The following is a 21922-nucleotide window of genomic DNA, read 5'->3' on the forward strand; positions in this document are numbered from 1 at the left end:
CTCCTCCCACTTCCTTTCACTTCCTTTCACATGACAGTTTTGCGTTAGTCTAGTTGGGTTTTGACCAGTTCTCCTACATTATGTTATGAGTCATTACAGATCACCTGCAATGTTTAACTGATTGCCTTTCTTGTAATAATACTTGTATTATTTCAAGGCAAGTGGAAATGGTCATTCTTGCCTTTAGCCTCTGCAGCATAGAGGAATCTGTATTGTCCAGACTCCATAGCATTCACAATAGCTAATACAATATAGCTTCCTTTTTTCCTAGGACACGCAGGATGGTAGTCTTCACATGTGGAGTGACATCATCCGATGGAGTCCGGCACGGAAAACTTTTGTCAAACTTTCTAGAAGCTTTGACTGGCATACTGAGCATGCCCAGCATGCCACTATCCACTTGTCCATGTGAGGTCCCCCTTCAGTCTCTTTTTTTTCCGCTGTGCAGTTGACTCGCGGTTTTGGAGCTCTGCTTCTACTTCATTTTTTTCTATCCAGAAGCTGGATATTTTTTTTCAGTCCCATTGCTGGATTCCCCTTTGCGGTCTGTTCCTCTGTGCAGTTGGTAGATTAAATGACTGCTCAGAAAATATATAGTTTCATGCTCTTCATTCTGTCTGGCTAGCTCTGAGAACATTGTCCAAGGTTATGGTGGTATTAAGAATGAATGAACACCCCTTATCTCAATGATTGGCTGATTCTGGTGAAGAGAGGAAAAGAATGCTGGTCAGCAATGGCCAATATGGTCCAGCTACTGCAGCATCTGGGTTGGATGATCAATTTTGCTAAAAGCAAGCTAGAACTGACCTTGGTCCTGGAGTATCTGGGAGCACATGTCAGTACTCAGAAGGGAAAGGTGTTTGACAGCAGAGAGATCAGCAAAGTAACAGCTTCAGATTCTCCACTTATTGAAGGAGAGAATGCCCAGAGTTTGGGATTATCTACAGATTGTAAATTCGATAGCGACGACCTTGGATCTGGTGCAGTGGGCTGGAGCGCACACATAACCTTTTTATCAGGTGCTCTCCTGTCCATCTGGAGTCTTCAATTACACGATTATGAGATGAGGTTAGTTTTCCTGAGGTTAGACAGAATGAGTATTTATTTATTTATTTAGCATTTTTTTATATACCGAGGTATAGCAGAGTTGCCTTTACACTGGTTTACAATTATAACAACCATCTTACATTAAAAAGATTTAAAACATTTACATTTAACAAGATGAGAACTGTCATATAATATTAATATAAAGAAGGCAAGATATACCAAAGGATAGGTACATTGCAGACTGAGTTCAAAACTGAGTTCAGTCATAACAGTAGAACAGTAGTAGACATCTGTAGGAGGCAGGATAAGTTGTCAGAGGGGAGGATTGAATGATAGGAGGCTATGAAAGGCTGTGGTATTATGTTTAGAGATCATTATGTAAGCTGATATTATGAGATTGGCAGAGTAGCCAGGCTTTTAGTTCTTTCTTAAAAGATTTTGGGTTTTCTTGAGCGGAGAGGTATTGGGGTAATGAATTCCATAACTTTGGGCCAATGATGGAAATGGCTCTGTTTCTGGTGGAAGAGAGTTTGGCATGTGGGAGTGATGGAGTCACTAATTGTAGTTTACTAGTTGATCTTGTTGTGCGTGGAGAATAATGGATATGAATGATATCATCAAGTGCTGTGTAGTCTGCTTTGTAAATTGCTTTCTGTAATGTTGAGAGGACTTTAAATTCGATTCTTTTTTCAATTGTGAGCCATTGTAATTGGTTGAGAACGGGTGTGATATGATCAGATTTTCTTTTACCCGTCAGGACTCTGGCCGCAGCATTCTGAAGAAGCTGTAAAGGTCTTAAGGATGACTTAGGTAGGCCAATTAGCAGAGAGTTGCAGTAGTCCAAACCGGAGAAGTATGAACTGGTGGCTTGTGGTGTGAAACCTGGTGGGAGGGTTATGGGCCGGGAGGTTCTGGATTAGATTGTAGCGACAACCAATGCCAGTCTCAGCAGTTAAGGAGTGTATTGTCAGTTGGACAGCTCAGGGGCACTGGAATGCCACAGAAGTGCAATGGTCCATCAACCATTTGGAGACTAGCTAGCTATAAGAACCCTCAAGGAGTTTCTCTCTCTAGGAAAAAAAAATAGTCAAAGGGACAGTGGTCTATGTGTTTTCAGACAATGGTACAATGGCATATGTGAACAGGCAAGGAAGAACAAGGAGTCATGCAGTCTCCCTGGAAGTGAATCATCTGTTTAAATGGCCTGAGCATCATTTTCATGCTCTGTCAGCGACTCACCCATAACTTTACAAATATATTTTTTTCCTCTACAGCCACATCCAGGTGCAGGGCGGGGGGGGGGGGGAGGTATGGACAAGGGGTCCATTGCGAGTCTGGTATTTTCTGCACCTTGGGGAGGTGGGGCAGGGAAGGGTATTTATTCCCTTTCATACATGGTGGACCTTTAGTGCCAGAGCTACCATTGTGTTTTTTAGAGGTTACATAGTGCCTGCAGTATTTATTTGTTTTAATATTCTACTTTTTGGCACTTCAAAGTGTACATCAAAGCAGATTACATTCAGGAACTATAGGTATTTCCCTATTCCCACAGGGTTTACAATCTAATTTTGTACCTCAGGCTTAACACAGTATTCACAAAGTGCCAGTGCCAAGTACCACCACTTTGTAATTCCCCGCAGTATTTTCCCCTCCGGGAAAAATACCACAGCTAAGTCAGTGAGGCCCTTAGTTTGCTGTTGCCTTCCTTGACATTCTGAGGAGGACTGTTTTTATCAAATGTTACCCTGATTACTCTTCATACACATTCTATGCTAAGAACTCTTAAACATTATTTTATCTGTATAGGTACAAGTTCTACATCAAGTCATCTGAAAAATGGTGCACCTTTTCCAAGAGCTTGTCCAAAGTGTAATATTCACTTCAATCTTATGGACCCTCTGAAAAACCATATGAAGGTGAAACATTCTTGCATTTTAATTATCTTAAGAAGTAATGATTTGTTGTGTATCACTGAGTAACCAAAACATATTTTAGGTTGTTAAAGAACTTGTTTTGTTGGGGTATAGGGTTGCTTAATTTATTTTTCTTTTTGTTTTTCAGTATTGTTGCCCAGACCTGGTAAACAATGTCTTTCTGGGAGCATCAAAAACAGAAACTTCAAGTACACCAACTAAGATTGGTGAATCCGAAAAAGGAAAATTGATCATGTTAGTTAGTGATTTTTATTATGGAACACATGAAGGTGACATGAAGCTGGTACAGCAGGAGCAGAAGACGCATACCACCTTCAAATGCTTCAGTTGTCTGAAAGTTCTGAAAAATAACGTGAGGTATTTAAACACAGATTTCTGGAAGTTGTAGATTTAACAAATTTAATAGATATTTTCTTTTTTATTAGCATTAAAAACCTAACAATGTAAACAATTTTTTAAAAACTTACGTATGTAAGCAGTATCTATGAAAAGAATTAATTCAAAGACCCTACTGCTATATTATCTTTGGGAGTGTAGCTTTTTTAGACTTAAAAAAACAAAACAGATATTTTAACGTGAATGCTATATTGTGCTCTTATCTACTCATGGTGGACTGTACTGTAAGTTGTAGTCTTAAAGGAATGAAACCAACAAAATAGTACAGCCTTCATAAGTTTCCCATCCAGATTGATGATGACATCAGTAGATTTCAGTATAATTCCCTGTAGGATCCTAAAATGAATAATAGCTAGTGGTTTATTTGGTGTAAGAACTGTTCTTTTGATTGAATAACTTTACTTTCAGAGGTAGCAAAAAGCTTCAGTAAGCTGTTTTAATAGACCAGCTTGTATCACAATTTCTCTCTGGCAGCTAAGGTCATAGTTCTTTCTTTTAAAAATCTTTTAAGGAAAGCTGAAGAGGCAGAATGTAAAACTGAAAAATGGACTTTGCCTGCAAAAGGGCACAGTCTGCAAGTTAAAAGGAACAGACTTGTACTAATAGACTAAGCCCATATCATTAAGTAAAACAAAAGGTTTTTGTAATTGCAGGCATTAAAATTGCTATTACATGCGCTTAGAAAGTAAGAAGCAAGTAGAAGTACTAGCAATTTATCTTTTAAGCAGCAGGAAACTAATGTGTACTGTCGAGCTTTCAGAGTTTTTTCTCATAACTTGGTTGCTGCTGGCAGTGGAATTTCACATTATCTTCAAAACATTTTTAAATAGTATTTAGTATGGATTGTAGAGAATTAGTAATTATCTCTGTGTAAAATTGGGGTGATAAAAGCCAGAACTTCCTTCACTTTACTCAATAATTTGTATTTAGATGCATTAATATTTAAAAATGGATTTCATTTAGCTGTAATCTATTTGTACTTAAATGTCTGTACTTGATCTAAAGCTCTGTCATATTATTTCTTAACAGGCCAAATGTTAAGTCCTAAAGAGTTTATAGAATATCATGTTTTCAAAATAGTTTCTTCTGTTTTGTGATCACAGGGAAATACGTTTAAGAACTTGATCTCAAGACATTGAATTACTTCATCAATACTAAGTAATACCTTTAACAAGTCAAAAATGTATTATAATTTGAATATGTGATTAATACCATATTTAGTTTTGTACTGCAATATTTAGATTTTCATATCTTCAAAAAATGCAGTTGAGTGTGGTTTTATGATCTAATACTTTGTAAACCATTTTACAGGTTTATGAATCACATGAAACATCATTTGGAGCTTGAAAAGCAGAGCAGTGAAAGCTGGGAAAATCACACAACCTGCCAGCACTGCTATCGTCAGTTTCCTACACCTTTTCAGCTGCAGTGCCACATTGAAAGTGCACACACTCCTTATGAGTCAACTAGTAAGTTGTCATGCTGTTTATATGATAAGTATATATAAAATAATAGTTACCGTATTTTTCGCTCCATAAGACGCACCTGACCATAAGATGCACCTAGGATTCAGAGCGGGAAAATAAAAAAAATAATAAATAAATAAATAATGGTGTGCTAAACCGGCTCTGTTCCCGGGCGTCTGTACGTCTTATGGAGCAAATTAGGGTCGGGCATAAAATGTTTTTTTTTTTGTCTCTATTCCCCATCCCAACCCTTTAAATTTAATTTACTACAACCCCCCACCCCCAAGACTTGCCAAAAGTCCCTGGTGGTCCAGCAGGGGTCTGGGAGCGATCTCCTGCACTCGGGCCATCAGCTGCCAGTATTCAAAATGGCGCCGATAGCCGTTGCCCTTACTATGTCACAGGGGCTGCTGGTGCCATTGGTCGACCCCTGTCACATGGTAGGAGCACAAGATGGCAGCTGACGGCCTGAGTGCAGGAGATCGCTCCTGGACCCCCGCTGGACCACCAGGGACTTTTGGCAAGTCTTGGGGGGATCAGGAGGGTGGGGGGTTGTAGTTAGTTTTTCTTTTTTTTTTTTTTAAATATTCGCTCCATAAGATGCACAGACATTTCCCCCCCACTTTTCGGGGAAAAAAAGTGTGTCTTATAGAGCGAAAAATACGGTACGTACAAGAGCAGTTAAATAGGACTCTCGTATTTGCAGCAATATCAGAAGGAATATTAAGTGTGTACCCAACACACACTGGTATATCCCTATTAGATGGGATCATAAAATAAGTGCTTTATGGTCACGGAACTGACTCAATTGACAATTATTGATCTTGTCAAAATTATTCAGTGTCATTGTTTATGCTATTGCAAATCACCAACTGCTGAAAAAGCCCAGCAAAATAACTTATCTGCTACCATTGATGGCTCCCATTGCACAGCCTGACACCAGTGTTTTTGGCATAACATATGTCCCTGTCAAGGACCAAACAATAGAACTGTAGCTTTAAATAAGACATTGGGTGATTCACATTACTATTTAGAACCATTGAGAAGGGCATGAAAATGTTATTACTCTTTCTAATCTGAAAATGCATGTTACAGGCTGGAGTTAGCATTCTACCATCTTGGGATTTAAAAATGGCCTGCCCCTATGCTAGACCAATCATGTATATGTTGATTGACAAAGTTCAGTAGTTAGCAAAAATCGAGGTTTGTGAAACAAAAGGTTTACACCAGAACTGGAGGGAAAACCGCAGGCACTTTAAACAAGTATAAGACAAATCTGCATCATTGTTTTAGAAGAATACAGTCCAGTCTGTATCTTTATTTAAACCAAATGGAGCAATTTTGTTTAATAGAAAAATCCACTTCTGTTTACAATATAACTGTAAACCGTTGTGATGGTGAAACCGAATGACAGTATACAAACATGTTAAATAAATAAAAATAAATATTGTCATAATCAACCATTATGAATACTAACTGCAGGTTTATCAAGGGCCATAAAAAATTAGATCTTCAACTTACAGTGAAAAATCATGCAGTGATCAACTAGCTGTGCCTCTTGTCTCCCTTGTTGATACAACTTCGTTTTTCAAATTCTTTTTCAGAGTTTTCTTGAGGTCTTGCCATTATAAAGCACCCCACATGGCACTGTAATTATACACTGCTCCTGTGGCTGTGCTGTGGGGAACGGTAAAAGTTTAGCATCAGAAGACGGGAAGCAAACCAAACGTACTACAAAGATGAGAGAAATGTTAGAATCTTCAGTTTCTGTTTATATCTAGATCAGTCCAGACTCCTGGGTTTTGCATCCCCTCATCAGAACATCTTCAAGAATTGTCAGTGGTCTCGGTCAGGCATCTCCTTTGGTTGAGGAACTGGTTGGCGGATGTCTGGTTCAAGTCTCAGTTGAGAGCACTACCTTTTAAGGGAAAGCTTCTGTTTGGAGAGGACTTAAAAGAGCTTGTGAAGCATCTTGAAGAGAACAAGGGACATAGATTGCCAGAGGATAAGCCGAAGGGAGAAAAGGGTCCTTTACTGTGTGTTCCTGGTTTCAGCCTAATAGATTTTGACAAAATATGGCTCCAATGGGGGCCCAGAGACAAAGGGCCGGGAGTCAGCAGTCCTGGAGCCACTCCTTTCACGGGGGAAGAAAGCCAAACCAGGACGTCCTTGGCCAGGGCTCTAGTGGAACTAGGCTTTAGTGAAACTAAGCTCTCGAAATGAAGCGAGGCTGCTTCACTCCTCTATCCCGGCTTATGAGGAGTGGGCCAAGATCACAATGGACCAATGGGTCTTAAGTGTGATAAGAGATGGTTACACTTTAGAATTTGCTCAACCACTAAGAGACTTGTTTATGGTCTCCCCTTGCACACTGTTTGCCAAGAGGAAGATGGTCCAATAGACCGTAGATCATTTGCAGAGGCTGAGTGTCATCAATCCCTTACCTTCGGGGTAGCGAAGAACAGGAATGTACTCCATTTCGTGTTGCTGAAAAAGGAAGGGATCTTCCGTCTGATTTTGGATTTAAAAAAGGTAAATGTGGTTCTCAAGGTCCCTCGTTTTTGAATGGAGTCTCTGCGCTCTGTCATTGCAGGGCACAAAGGAGAGTTTCTGGCTTCGCCAAATTTGACTGAGGTGAACCTGCATGTAGCAATCTGCTCAGATCACCAATGATTCTTGAGGTTCATGATCCTCAGGAGGCATTGTCAGTTTATGCCCTTCATTTTGGATTGGCGATGGCTTTGCGTACGTTCACCAAGGTGATATAATGGTGGCGATATGCCGTATCTGGATGACTGACTCATTTGGGCAAAGTTGGAAGCCCTCTGCCGACAGGCAGTGTCTCATGTTTTGCGGCAATTGAGATCCCTGGGCTGGGTAGTGAATCTAGCAGAGAGTCATCTCATCTCTTCTCAAGTTTTGGATTTCTTAGAGGCACTCTTTGACACCAGGATAGGGAAGGTGTTCCTCACCAGGGATTGCATGTGCAAACTACTGGCGCAGGTTTGTGGTCTGTTAGAGGCAGTGGTGCCCAGGGTCTGGGACTACCTTCAGGTTCTAGGCTCTGTGGCATTGACCTTGGAGTTAGTCCCTCCAGTTGTTGTATGCAGAGCCTATAGCTTCCTTCATCTGTCAGGGGCACCCTGTACCAGAAGGGTTAATGCAGGGGTGGTGAACTCCAGTCCTTGATAGCCACAAACAGGCCAGGTTTTCAGAATAACCACAATGAATATGCATGAGTTCCCTGTACGTGCCCGGATCAGTCCAGACCGTGGTTGAGCCTCCTGTCCAGCAGATGGATCAGCTCAACCTGCGATCTCCTGATATGGGCTAGTTGAGCCCTATTTCCAAGTGTTTTTCTTTCCCTAGAGGATCAAGCAAGTACCCTTCTTGGTTTTAGTAAAATAAAAAAAAAATCTATAAGGGGAATTGGCTCTGTTTTTTCTTGGAGACAGCACTGTTTCCGTGCTCTTGGGGGGCTTGGCCCCTTGTGTTTGTTTCTTGCAGCACAGCTTAAGCCCCTATTCCCAGTGCTCCTAAGGGGGTGAAACTGGTGGTCCAGTCACTCCCCCCTCACCTGGCTGCCTTTCAAGTGGTCAGGAGATTTTTCTCCTGTCAGTGCTTTTAGGGCACACATACACACTCTTGCTTTCCTTTGGGGAAAAAAAAAATCAGAGGTACTTTTAAATATTTTAAGTCTCCCCACCAATTAAGCCTTTGTACCTCTGTGGTCAGCAGCCGGGTGTTCAGTTAGGAGCGAGCAGGGTTCAGTCCTCTGCCTCCGCTTCTCCCAGCAGCGCAGGGAAGCCTCTCAGCTGATTTTCTGTGTGATCGCGGCTCCCTTTACTGACAGTGCCGCGATCACACTGCTGTGTAGACTGTGGGGAGCCCTCGATGCGATTTTCGTGCGAGGGGCTATGTTCGGCATGCCTGCTGGGTGGGGAAGGTCCCTCCCAGCTAAATCCAGCCCGGGGTCGCTCTTCTAGACGCATGGCCAGGCCGTTCCCGGGTCGGCAAACTGCGGGACGGTGGCCATTTTGAGTGTTTTAGCAGCTCCCGATTCGGGGCTGCTCGGCGCAGGGGAGGACGATTTTGTGGGTTCTCACCTGATTTAAGCCCTGTGCGACCCTCGGATGGGGTCCCCGACCGCCCCTCTTCCCCCCCCCCCCCTGGCAATTCTAGGCCTCTGTTTTCTTCCGAATTTGTGCTCCTCATGCACAAATCCTACTTGGCCAGCTCCCCTGCCAGCCATACTTCCACGGTTGCACCCTCCGCTGGCCCCTGCGGCCCTGGAGCCGCAGGGGGCTGTCAGGGTGCGGATGGTCCCGGGGGCCCCCTCCAGCACCTGTGGGAACCCCGGATCTGGATCAGTCTGCGGATTTGGCAGATACACTTCCTCCTCTCGAAGGGGATGATCCCAGGGTCCTCCGCTTATTTCAGAAGGAGGAGTTGGAACCCCTCATTCCTTTTGTCCTCCAGGAATTAGGAGTTGAAGGTTCATCGGCGGACACTCTTTCGGCGGCATTGCCTAAGCACATGGATCCGGTCCTGGCGGGACTTCGGGCCCAGGCTTCTGCTTTTCCTTTTCACCCCATGCTCAAAATGCTTCTCCTACAGGAATGGGAAGCTCCCGAGGCGGGGCTCTGCGTTGGGAGAGCCATGGATAAGCTTTATCCACTCCTGGAGGACTGCCTGGAATTGCTGAAAATTCCCACAGTGGATTCTTCCGTCTCCACTGTAACCAAGCACACCACTATTCTGGTGGTGGGGGTGGCGGCCTTAAAGGATGCACAGGATCGCAAACTTGAATTCCACCTTAAGCGTATCTTCAAGGTACTGGCATTGGGTGTTCGGGCGACTATTTGCAGCAGTCTCATGCAGAGGGCCGGCCTTAGGTGGGTTCAGCAATTACTCGGCACCCAGGACCTTCCCACTGCTGAGGCTGAGCAGGCTGAAAGGTTAGAAGGTGTTATTGCGTATGGGGCAGACGCCCTGTACGATCTTCTCCACGTACAGGTGAAGGCAATGGCCTCAGCGGTTTCTGCCAGACGGCTTCTCTGGTTACGCAATTGGTCAGCGGACCCGGCATCCAAGGCACGATTGGGCACTTACCCTCAAGGGTAAGTGGTTTTTGGAGAGGACCTTGAGCAGCTCATTAACTCCTTGGGTGAGAACAAGGTTCGCAAGCTTTCAGAGGACCGACCGAAACAGTCCCGAGCCTTTGTGCCTTCCCGGTTTCGGTTTCGGGGTCAACTTCGACATGCGGCTCGGGGGCGTTGTGCTTCTGCTCATGGTTATCCTTCACGATCTCAGTCTTGGTCTCAGCCCTTTCGAGGGCGGTGGCCCTTCCGTGACGGAGCAACTCAGCGTGCCACCTCGAAGCCCGCTTCCCAATGAGATTCAGTCGACCCATTCCTCAGTCCCCAATCTAGGGGGTCATCTCTCCCTATTCTTCGAGGAATGGGTCAAGATCACATCGGACCAGTGGGTCCTCGAGATTATCCGAGACTGTTACATGTTAGAATTTTCTCGAGATCTACCAGACCTCTACGTAGTCTCGCCGTGCGGTCGTCTGAAGCGGGAAGCGGTGACTCAAACCCTTGCCAGACTTCAACAGCTGGGAGCCATTGTCCCGGTTCCAGAGACGGAGTCTGGCGCTGGCAAGTATTCTATCTACTTTGTCGTCCCAAAGAAGGAAGGTTCCTTCCGCCCAATCTTAGACCTAAAGAGAGTCAACCGGGCCCTCAAGGTACCTTATTTTCGTATGGAGACCCTGAGGGCGGTCATAGCAGCTGTTCATCCCGGCGAATACCTGGCCTCTCTCGACTTAACAGAGGCGTATTTGCACATCCCGATTCGTCCTGTGCACCAGAAATATCTCTGCTTCCATGTGCTGGGCCAGCATTTTCAGTTCTGGGCGCTTCCCTTTGGTCTTGCCACTGCGCCGCGCACCTTCACCAAGGTCATGGTGGTGGTAGCGGCAGCTCTACAGGAAGGAGTCCTAGTCTACCCTTACCTGGACGACTGGCTAGTGTGGGCCAAATTGGAAGCCCTCTGCAAACAGGCGGTCAGCCGGGTCCTGGCTCTCCTTACCTCTCTCGGGTGGATAGTAAACTTTCCCAAGAGCCATCTCCGTAAACCGGTATGATGTCCACACTAATACCGGTATAAAGAAAGTCCTTAAATAAATAAATAAATCTCCAGCCTTCCCAGGTGTTGGAATTTCTGGGTGCATGCTTCGATACATAATTGTTTCATCTGTTACTCGTTTGAGTCGTGTTTACTTGCTTGATCTCTTTACGGGGTTTTCTTAATCCTTTCTGCTTTGACAATGGTTATACTGAAGGGCTACAGGGTAGGCTCTGTCCTGATATAGGATATCTTTTTTAGTTTTGGTCTCTCTCCATCTGCTGGACAGGAAGCTCAACCTATGGTCTGGGCTGATCCGCGGTACAGGAACGAAAATTAACAGGTAAGAACTAATTTTCCTATAGTTTTGCATACATTGGAGGCAGAGCATGCAGATCAATCTCGTGTATATTCATTGTGGATATCCTGAAAACCTGGCCTGTTTGTGGCTCTCGAGGACTGGAGTTTGCCATGTGTGGGTTAAGTGCTCACCCTGCTCATTTGCAGGCAGTTTCTTGGGCTGAGTGCCAACAGGTGTCTCCACAGGAGATTTGTTGGGCGGTCACTTGGAAGTTGTTGCATACTTTCGCCAGGCATTATCACTTGGACGTCCAGGCTCCTGAGGCCATGGGCTTTGGTGAGAGTGTTCTTTGAGCAGGACTTTCACAGTCCCACTCTAATTAGGGAAGCTTGGGTACATCCCAGGAGTCTAGACTGATCTGGGTATGGACAGGAAAGGAAAATTGGTTCTTTCCTGCTAATTTTCATTCTTGGACTACCAAGGATCAGTCCAGAATCCCACCCTTTTGTTGAGGAGAGTCTACTTGTACTGTTATATATTCTGCAGATTTGCTCAGGGTTTCATTAATGTTCTCCTGTTGCTATAGTTGGAAAGGATTTTTCCATTTCAAGGTTCCACTTTTCTTCTGCTCGTTGAGGGATTGTGTTCGATTACATTAAGGTTATTATGGTATTCATCTTGGCTTGAGTACAGTTTAATACTGAGGGACTGGAGGTGGCTCACTAGGTCATATGGCTGTGTCAGTAAAACTTTCTCCATCTGCTGGAAGGGATGCAAAACCCAGGAGTCCGGACTGATCTGTGGTATTCCAGGAATGAAAATTAGCAAGTAAGAACCAATTTTCTTTTTCTGCTGATGTAAAATAAAAAAAAAAACCAAAAAATTAAAGATGGTATCCCAGATATTTCATCCTCTCTGTACTATGAAAAGAGGAGGTAACTGGAAAACTAGATGTAACCTCAAAACATTCCAACTTCTTCTCACACTCTGTTGTATCAAATGTGACTTTGGTGAAAATAGCAGAATTGGAGGTGTAACAAAGATCTTCAGCGCCCAAGGGCCATTTATGTTGTTTTCTATGCACCCTCCACCATTACCCACCAGTGCATCACCACACGGCACCACCATGCAGGGTCTCTCTTCACTGAGGAGGGGTGGGAACCCTGCCCGCACGTCACCACAGGGCGCTGCCACACAGATCCAATACTAAGTTTTTTGCAGCCTTGTGTGAACAGTTAACTGTGCTGGCCCCTTATTCTGTTTTTTTAAACATTTAATTTGTATTCTTTTTCTAATTGAGGTCAGTGCAAGTTATTAAGCCTCCTAAGTGAATCTTGCTCCTTTGTGCCCAGCCTTCTCCCCCCACCATGGCCTTCTCCATACACAAATTCAGATTATGCATTTATAGTAATATTTTACATGAAAAAGGACAGTCAAAGTACAGTTTTTTTTTTAACAAAACTATCACTGTGGTGTCAACCAGAAAACCCTGCATAAAAACCAAAAAGACATTTAGAACCCATATGGTATTAATATTGTGTTGTAACACATTGGGCGTGGGCTTGGTGCTCAGTAAGCCATTTATCCCAGGACAAGCAGGATGCTAGTCCTCACATGTGGGTGACATCATTGATGGAGCCCTGGTACGGAAAACTTTCTGTCAAAGTTTCTAGAAATTTTTGACTGGCCCTGTGAAGCCACTGAGCATGCCCAGCATGCCATGATATTCTCAGCCACAGGGGTCTCTCTTCAGTCTTCGTTTTTCCGCGTTGCTGTAAGCATCGCGGAGCAAGGAGCCTTGTGAGTTAATCTCAGTGTTACTGACTAAAAAAGTCATATTTTCTCATTTTTTTCTGTCCCGTAAGGGATCTCTCTCAGGTTGCCACCGGCTGGTGAGTAATCTTAGCCTCATTTTTACTTTGAGTAAAAACTTTCTCTCACATTCTCTTCCTTCTTTTCATCGACGGCTGTCGACAGAAAATGGCTTCGGGATTCAAAATGTCCGGTTTGTAATCGGACAATGTCCATAACAGATCCACACCTCGAATGTGTTCTCTCTTTAGGAGATAAACATGTTCCCTGTACATACCAGGATCATTCCAGATGGTGGGCTATGTTCCATGTCCAGCAGATGGAGTCAGAACACAAAATTCCCAGGGGAGGACCCATATAACCACGCCTCCCCTGTAACAGCTCTCAGTAACGTTCTGACTCCAGCAGATGTGAGCAGGGGACTTGTGGTCCCCAGCTTGTTAGCTTAGGGCTACCTCCTCAGGGGGATCAAGTTTAAAAAAAAAATAAAATAGGAAGTTTTAAATTTACAGTTTAGGTCACTTTGCTAAGGCTCCTCCTACAGCAGGGGAGAGCCCTCCGCTGGCGCTGGCTCATCGCTCTCTAGCCTGGTGACTTGCTGACAGGCTGTTGCCTGTTTTCTTTCTTTCTTTTCTCATTTACCTCACTGAGGGCTCAGTTGGGGTAAGTGTATTTTTGTTTCATCTTCTTTTTCAGCAGAAGACTGCAATTTTTTGGACTCTGGCTCTCTGAGGTGAAAGTCGGTAGCGCCGGCCTCTCCCTCCTGACCCAGGTTTTCCCCCCTCCCTTTTGGGGAGCGACCGACGTCCCGACCTGTGGCCCCGCGAAGCACCATTCCCCGGGGCCGCCTGCTGTCGGGAGGGTAATTCCCCATCAGTTCTTCTTCAGGTCGGTGGGGGACCGTGGCAAGCGTCTGTTGCCGGGTCGGCGCTCATTTTAGGCGCGAGCCACCTGTAGAGCCTCCCTCCCCTCTCTCTCTCCCTGCGGCGATGCAGTCCGCGGCGCCTTGTGAGGGCTCCGACAGGGCCGGATTATTTTCTGAAGAGGGTCTGTGCTCAGGCTGTTTTCCCCGAGGGGGAATGTGTGCCAGCTACTAACAAGGACGTTCGAGCTGCAGACCGCGTGGGAAGGAAGCGCCAGGCCCTGTTCCCTCTCAACGCGGGAACGGCGGCCATTTTGTTGCAAGATTCTGATGCCGCACTTTCTGAGGAAGACACGGATAATCCGTTCCCCACTTCTAGGCCCGTTTTGGACCCTTACTCCGAGTCTAATCCTGGTAGGCAGAGGGGGGATCCCCCGGGGGGTGACCCCTCAGGATGCCAGGCCTTTTCCCCTGAATTCATAGTCCTGATGCACAGGGCTTTTCTTCAGAGCAGAGACACGACCTTCGGGACCTGGGGACCCTCTCCCCCCAAGATACCATGTCCTACCCCCCTCCTGGGTGGGATCCTCCCTCAGGCTCGCCCCCCTTTAGTAGGCGGGGGAACGGGGACATCTCGTGGCCCTACTGGGACACCATCGATAATACAGACTTCGTTGGGGGAAGGACAATCCCAGGATCCTGACGTGGACGACCCCACCTTGGCGGCCCAGGTGGAGGGCGACGACCCTAGGGTCCTCCGCATCTTCCAAGCAGCGGAGTTAGATGACCTCATTCCCTACATCCTCCAGGAAATGGATATTGATCCCCCTCTGGAACCGGTGGGGCCTGACCCGGCTCTCAAGAAGGGGGACCCCCTCCTAGCAGGACTGCGGCCTCTAGCCAAGTCTTTTCCCACTCATCACAAGATCTTGCAGTTGATCACTCGGGAATGGGATTCCCTGGAGGCCAACCTTAGGGTCAGTAGAGCCATGGAAAAATTGTATACTCTGCCGGCCGATTTTTTGGACATTCTCAAAGTTCCCGCCGTAGATTCTGCGGTATCAGCGGTCACAAAGCATACCACTATTCCTGTCACTGGAGGGACGGCGTTGAAGGATATGTAGGATCGGAAGCTATAGGTTTACCTCAAGCGTATCTTTGAGGTCTCGGCCTTAGGGATGCGGGCGGCTATCTGCAGTTCCCTCGCACAGCGAGCGGGTCTTCGGTGGGTGCAGCAGCTTCTCACCTCCCAATCCTTACCAGACGCTGAGGCTCACCAGGTGGACAGACTGGAAGCCGTGGTTGCCTATGGAGCGGATGCTTTATATGATCTTTTAAGGGTCCTAGCCCGAACCATGGTGGCGGCGGTCTCAGCGTGTCGGCTCCTTTGGCTTCGCAATTGGTCGGCTGATGCCTCTTCCAAGACACGTTTGGGGTCCCTTCCTTTTAAGGGTAGGTATCTTTTTGGTGAAGACTTGGATCAGATCATCAAGTCCCTTAATGAGAACGCAGTGCACAAGTTGCCCGAAGATTGACCCCATTCGTCAAGATCATATAATTACTCCAGAAACCGTTATCGTAACCAGCGGAGAGCGCGTCCTCAGAGGCAACAGCCACCTCGGGCTCCCTCTTCTCGTTCGCACTCCTGGAACCTGCCCTTTCGTGGGCGCCGCCAGGGTAAGGAAGCGCAGGGTGCTGGTACATCTGCTAAATCTACCCAATGATGCCAGACGGACCCGCGAGGTGGTCCCTCGACTGGGGGGTCGCCTTGCTCTCTTCTACGAAGAGTGGGTCCAAATCACGTCGGATCAATGGGTTCTGGATATTCTAAGACGCGGTTACGCTTTGGATTTTGTTTGCGCTCCTCGGGACCGGTTCCTGTTTTCCCCTTGCGGGTCCTTAATCAAACAGGGAGCCGTGCGGCAGACCCTCGATCGTCTCCTTCAATTGGGGGCCATAGTGCCGGTGCCAGCCGCCGAACTGGGCCAGGGGCATTATTCAATCTACTTTGTGGTTCCCAAGAAGGAAGGTACTTTTCGTCCTATCCTGGACCTCAAGCAGGTCAACCGGTCCCTCAGAGTCCCTCGTTTCCGCATGGAGACACTCTGTTCAGTGTTAGCGGCAGTTCATCAGGGAGAATTCTTGGCTTCGTTGGATCTCACGGAGGCGTATCTCCACATACCAATTTGTCAAGCTCATCAGCGTTACCTACGCTTCAAAATTTTGGGTCAACACTTCCAATTTCGCGCTCTTCCCTTTGGCCTGGCCACAGCTCCACGGGTTTTCACAAAGATCATGGTGGTAGTGGCGGCAACCTTGCGCAAGGGAAGGCATCCTTGTACATCCTTACCTAGACGATTGGCTCATCCGTGCAAAGTCACGAGCGCAGTGTATCCTCGCAGTCGACAGAGTGGTACAACTTCTCCAATCTCTGGGATGGATTGTCAACTTCACCAAAAGCAGCCTGGTCCCATCCCAGTCGTTGGATTTTCTGGGAGCTCACTTCGACACCAAGAATGCCAGGGTTTTTCTGCATCCGGACAGAGCTCATTTTCTGCATCAGCAGACGAGACGCCCACTGCCTGGGACTACCTGCAGGTACTGGGGACCATGGCCTCGACCATCGATCTGGTTCCATGGGCATTCGCGCATCTGAGGCCTCTGCAGAGATCCCTACTCTCCCGGTGGCAGCCAGTGTCGAGAGATTTACAGGCAATCCTTCCGATTCCGAGAGGAACCTTCATCAGTCTCCATTGGTGGCTGGAACCGCGGCACCTAGCTCAGGGGGTGTCGCTGGAGGACCCGGATTGGGTGATTATCACCACGGACGCCAGCCTCACAGGCTGGGGAGCGGTCTGTCGGGACAGCTCAATCCAGGGTCGATGGACGGAGGAACAGTCGAAGTGGCCCATCAACCGCTTGGAGACCAGGGAGGTCCGTCTGGCGTTACAGGGTTTCTTCCCCATAGTACGCCATCAAGCAGTCAGGGTGCTATCGGACAATGCGACTACAGTGGCGTACATCAATCGCCAGGGAGGCACGAGAAGTCTGTTGGTCTCTCTGGAAACCGACAAATTGATGGAGTGGGCAGAGCTTCACCTCCAACGACTAGCGGCCTCGCATATAGCTGGAGTGGACAACGTACAGGCGGACTTTCTCAGCCGACAAAACTTGGATCCCGGAGAGTGGGAGCTCTCGCAGCAGGCGATGCGGATAATAGTACGGCGATGGGGGACACAGCACGTAGACCTAATGGCAACCGCCGGAAATGCAAAGGCCGCCCGCTTCTTCAGCCGTAGGCGGGAGCGCGGTGCCGAGGGCGTGGACGCGCTGGTCCTGCCCTGGCCACGCCACTGTCTCCTATATGTTTTCCCACCGTGGCCCCTCGTGGCCGGGGCCTATAACTCCTTCAGTCGAACTTCCACAGGGCGCTGTGGAAAAAGTATCGACGCCTACACCGCCACCGTGTTCAGCTGTTCTGCCTGCACCAGCTGTTTCGCAGGAATTGTCAGACTTTATCAGACAAGCGGTACTCCAGGCCCTTAAGGAACAGACGCCTATTCCGGCGACTTCGCCGATGCCAGTGATTGCACCGAAGCCGGTGACTACACCGATGCCGACAAAGGCGGTATTATCCTCCAACAGCTAGGAGCAGATCTTCTAGGCCGCAACAAAGAACTCAACCTAGACAACTTAGGGCAACTAGGCCTCAACCTTCGATGTTGGTGCCGTCACTGATGCCGGTTCTTGAACCGATGCTGGAGTCAGAACGTTACTGAGAGCTGTTACAGGGGAGGCGTGGTTATATGGGTCCTCCCCTGGGAATTTTGTGTTCTGACTCCATCTGCTGGACATGGAACATAACCCACCGTCTGGAATGATCCTGGTATGTACAGGGAACATGTTTATCTCCTAAACAGAGAACACATTCGAGGTGTGGATCTGTTATGGACATTGTCCGATTACAAACCGGGCATTTTTGAATCCCGAAGCCATTTTCTGTCGACAGCCGTCGATGAAAAGAGGGAAGAGAATGTGAGAGAGAGTTTTTACTCAAAGTAAAAATGAGGCTAAGATTACTCACCAGCCGGTGGCAATCTGAGAGAGATCCCTTACGGGACAGAAAAAAAAGAGAAAATATGACTTTTTTAGTCAGTATCTTTACCGATGCCAGTGATTGCTCCGAAGCTGGTGACTACACCGATGCCGACGACCCCGTCGATGCCGGGACCGATACTGATGCCGACGATTCAGTCGATGCCGTTACCTCCATCGATTCCAATTACGGTGAAGCCGGCACGACCACAGAAGACACAGACGCCAGTAGCAGGCTTTTGAGGCCTTCCCCAGAGACCGAAGCTATCTCTCCAATCCTTATCCAGAGCTTCCGGTAGGAGGTCAAGTATCCTCTTTTTACAACCATTGGATTCAAATAACAGACCAATGGGTTCTCGCAATAATATCTCGAGGTTACCAACTCAACTTCCTCTCAATTCCAACAGATTCTCCTCCGAGACCTGTGTCTCTAACCGAAAATCACAAAACCCAATTACAAGTAGAATTATCTCCCACTAAACTGATACGGACATACCAAACACTACACGTTCTTATTCTTGTTAAATTTCTATCGTCTTATTCTTCTTCTTTTCCCAGTTAGAACCATCCTTGTTTTATTGTAACTGATTTTTTTCTGCGCACTGTTATAACTTGTTATAATTTGTAAATATATAAAATGTATACTCATGTTATATTTATACACGTTTATAATGTATTGATCACCCCTGTTTTATGTAAACCGACATGATACGATTCTCCGTGAATGCCGGTATAGAAAAACTCAAATAAATAAAAAATAAATAAATAAAAATTATCCACCCTTCTGAGAGCCAGAGCAGTAGAGCGGGTGCCCCGGACTCAGCAGGGCAGAGGATTCTATACCCGTTATTTCCTCATTCCAAAGAAAACCGGAGGCCTTCATCCCATCCTAGACCTCAGAAATCTCAACAAATTTCTGAAGAAAGAAAAGTTCAGGATGGTTTCTCTAGGCACCATGCTTCCACTTCTTCAAACAGGAGATTGACTTTGTTCTCTGGATCTTCAAGACGCTTATGCTTGCATACCAATATTCCCTCCTCATCGCAAGTATCTGTGCTTCATGGTGGGTCATCAACATTTCCAGTACAGAGTACTACCATTCGGACTTGCCTCTGCTCCCAGAGTATTCACCAAATGTCTGGCAGTAATAGCAGCACACTTGCACAAGGAAAGTGTCCATGTCTTTCCCTATTTATACGACTGGCTCATCAGAAGTCAATCTCAACAAGGAACTCTGGCTTCTCTCAGTCGAACCATTACTCTACTTCACTCAATGGGCTTTCTCATCAATTATCAAAAGTCCCACCTCATTCCGTCTCACCTGCTTCAATTCATAGGTGCAGAATTGAACTCCATACTTTCAAAAGATTTTCTACCCGGGGATCGGGCAGACACACTTTCCCTACTGGCAAACCTGCTTCACTCAAAGAAACAAGCAACAGCTCATCAGTTTCTGACCTTGCTAGGCCACATGGACTCCTAAATTCATGTCACCCCTATGGCAAGACTAGCCATGAGGGTAACTCTGTGGACTTTAAGATCACAATGGATCAAGCCATTCAACCACTGTCTTCTCCAATTCAAGTAACCCACCAGCTACGTTCCTCTCTACTTCGGTGGGCGAGCATGACCAATTTGCGCAAGGGCCTACCCTTTCAACAACCATTCCCACAGATAACTTTAACTACAGATGCATCCACCTTGGGTTGAGGAGCTCACATAAACAATCTCCAAACCCAGGGTACTTGGACAAAACTCGAAGCAACATTTCAAATCAATTTCCTGGAACTTCGAGCTATACGTTATGCGCTGCATGCCTTCAAGGACTGCCTTTCACACAAGACTGTTCTGATCCAAACAGACAACACAGTAGCCATGTAGTACATCAACAAACAGGGAGGTATGGGCTCGTACCTCCTTTGTCAAGAAGCTGCACAGATTTGGGACTAGGCCCTGACACATTCCATGTTTCTTCGGGCCACTTATCTAGCAGTCATTCACAACATAGTGGCAGACCGACTCAGTCGCCAGTTCCAACCACACGGGTGATCCCTGGATCCCTCAATAGCGACCAGGATATTTCAAAATTGGGGACAACCAACAATAGACCTCTTTGCGTCACACCTGAATCACAAAGTGGACAGATTCTGTTCTCTACACAAACAGAAAAACCAGCCAGCCGAGGACGCCTTTGCTCGCCCTTGGAACTCAGGCCTTCTAAACGCGTATCCTCCGATACCGCTCATAACCAAAACTCTACTGAAGTTACAGCAGGACAAGGGGTCCATGATACTCATAGCCTCATATTGGCCTCGACAAGTATGATTTCCCATACTTCTACACCTCTCGATCAGGGATCCCATTCGCCTGGGTGTAGCTCCCACTCTCATAACTCAGGATCAGGGTCGGTTGCGCCATCCCAACCTTCAATCCCTATCCCTGACAGCATGGATATTGAAAGCTTGATTTTACAACCACTCAATCTTTCAACCAATGTATCTCAAGTGCTTATAGCTTCACGTAAACCTTCAACTCGGGAGAATTATTCTTCGAAATGGAAAAGGTTTACTTTGTGGTGCAACCAAAAGAGTATAGATCCTTTCACCTGCACCACAGCTTTACTAGACTACTTATGCCATCTTTCAGACTCTGGTCTCCAAACTTCATCTGTAAGAGTCCATTTAAGTGCAATCTCAGCTTACCATAACAGGATGGGAGATGCACCAATATCCATACAACCTCTTGTCAGCAGGTTTATGAGAGGTTTAACTCAACTTAAACCACCAATTCGGCCACCTGTCACAGAATGGGACCTGAATCTGGTCTTAACCAGACTCATGCATTCTCCTTTCGAACCCATGAATTCCTGTGATGTTAAATTTCTCACATGGAACACTATATTCCTCATAGCCATTACATCGGCTAGAAGGGTTAGTGAGTTACAAGCACTTGTCACGTACGCACCCTATACAAAATTCCTACATGACAGAGTGGTGCTCCGTACGCATCCAAAATTCCTTCCCAAGGTAGTTACTGGATTCCACTTGAACCAATCCATATTTTTACTCATATTCTTTCCAAGGCCTCATTCACACCAAGGAGAACGAGCCTTACATACCTGGGACTGTAAGTGTGCGCTAGCTTTTTACTTAGACTGCATGCAGTCCACAGGAAATCCACTCAACTCTTTGTATCTTATGATCCAAACAAACCGGGTAAAGCAGTGGGTAAACATACTCTATCCGATTGGCTAGCAGATTGCATACAGTTTTGCTGTGAAAAAGCAGGCCTTCCTCTCCAAGGACGAGTAAGGGCACATTCAGTAAGAGCAATGTCAACTTCAATAGCACACTATTGTTCAGTGCCAATTCTTGAATATGTAAAGCAGCAACATGGAGTTCTCTTCACACCTTTGCAGCTCATTACTGTTTGGACAAACAAGGACGACAAGGTTCAGCCTATGGACAATCTGTCTTAAAGAACTTGCTTCCAGTTTAATCTCAACTCCTCCTACATCCAATCTGCTGTGTTCTTCGGCTGCCTCATTTTCAACAACAATACTTCACTTTTGCTTCATTACAAAATGACTCAGCCTCTAACTTGCTAATCACCGAAATGTGAGGGCTAGCATCCTGCTTGTCCTGGGATAAAGCAAAATTGCTTACCTTGTAATAGGTGTTATCCCAGGACAGCAGGATGTAGTCCTCACGAAACCGACCCGCCACCCCACGGAGTTGGGTCCGAAACGTTTTATTATTTTATTTTTGCTAAAGCTTATTGCTACATACGAGACTGAAGAGAGACCCCTGTGGCAGAGAATATCATGGCATGCTGGGCATGCTCAGGGGCCTCACAGGGCCAGTCAAAAGTTTCTAGAAAC

The 21922-nt window shown here is 46.4% G+C and overlaps 1 protein-coding gene across 4 annotated transcripts in view; it reads left to right on the top strand.

Moving 5' to 3' along the window:
- The window catches only part of ZNF280D (zinc finger protein 280D), a 570468-nt gene that overhangs the window by 195220 nt on the left and 353326 nt on the right, over window positions 1–21922 (top strand). For all 4 annotated transcript variants that reach the window (XR_003852490.1, XM_029575754.1, XM_029575752.1 and 1 more), the window contains 3 exons: window positions 2854–2963; window positions 3109–3338; window positions 4689–4846. Coding sequence is in view for 3 of the 4 variants with exons in the window: in XM_029575754.1 (XP_029431614.1) it covers window positions 2854–2963; window positions 3109–3338; window positions 4689–4846 (498 nt within the window). In the remaining variant the exon portion in view is untranslated. The remainder of the gene's footprint in view (window positions 1–2853; window positions 2964–3108; window positions 3339–4688; window positions 4847–21922) is intronic.

This window comes from Rhinatrema bivittatum, chromosome 13 (genome assembly GCF_901001135.1).
Source record: "Rhinatrema bivittatum chromosome 13, aRhiBiv1.1, whole genome shotgun sequence".
Classification (NCBI taxonomy): Eukaryota; Metazoa; Chordata; class Amphibia; order Gymnophiona; family Rhinatrematidae; genus Rhinatrema; species Rhinatrema bivittatum.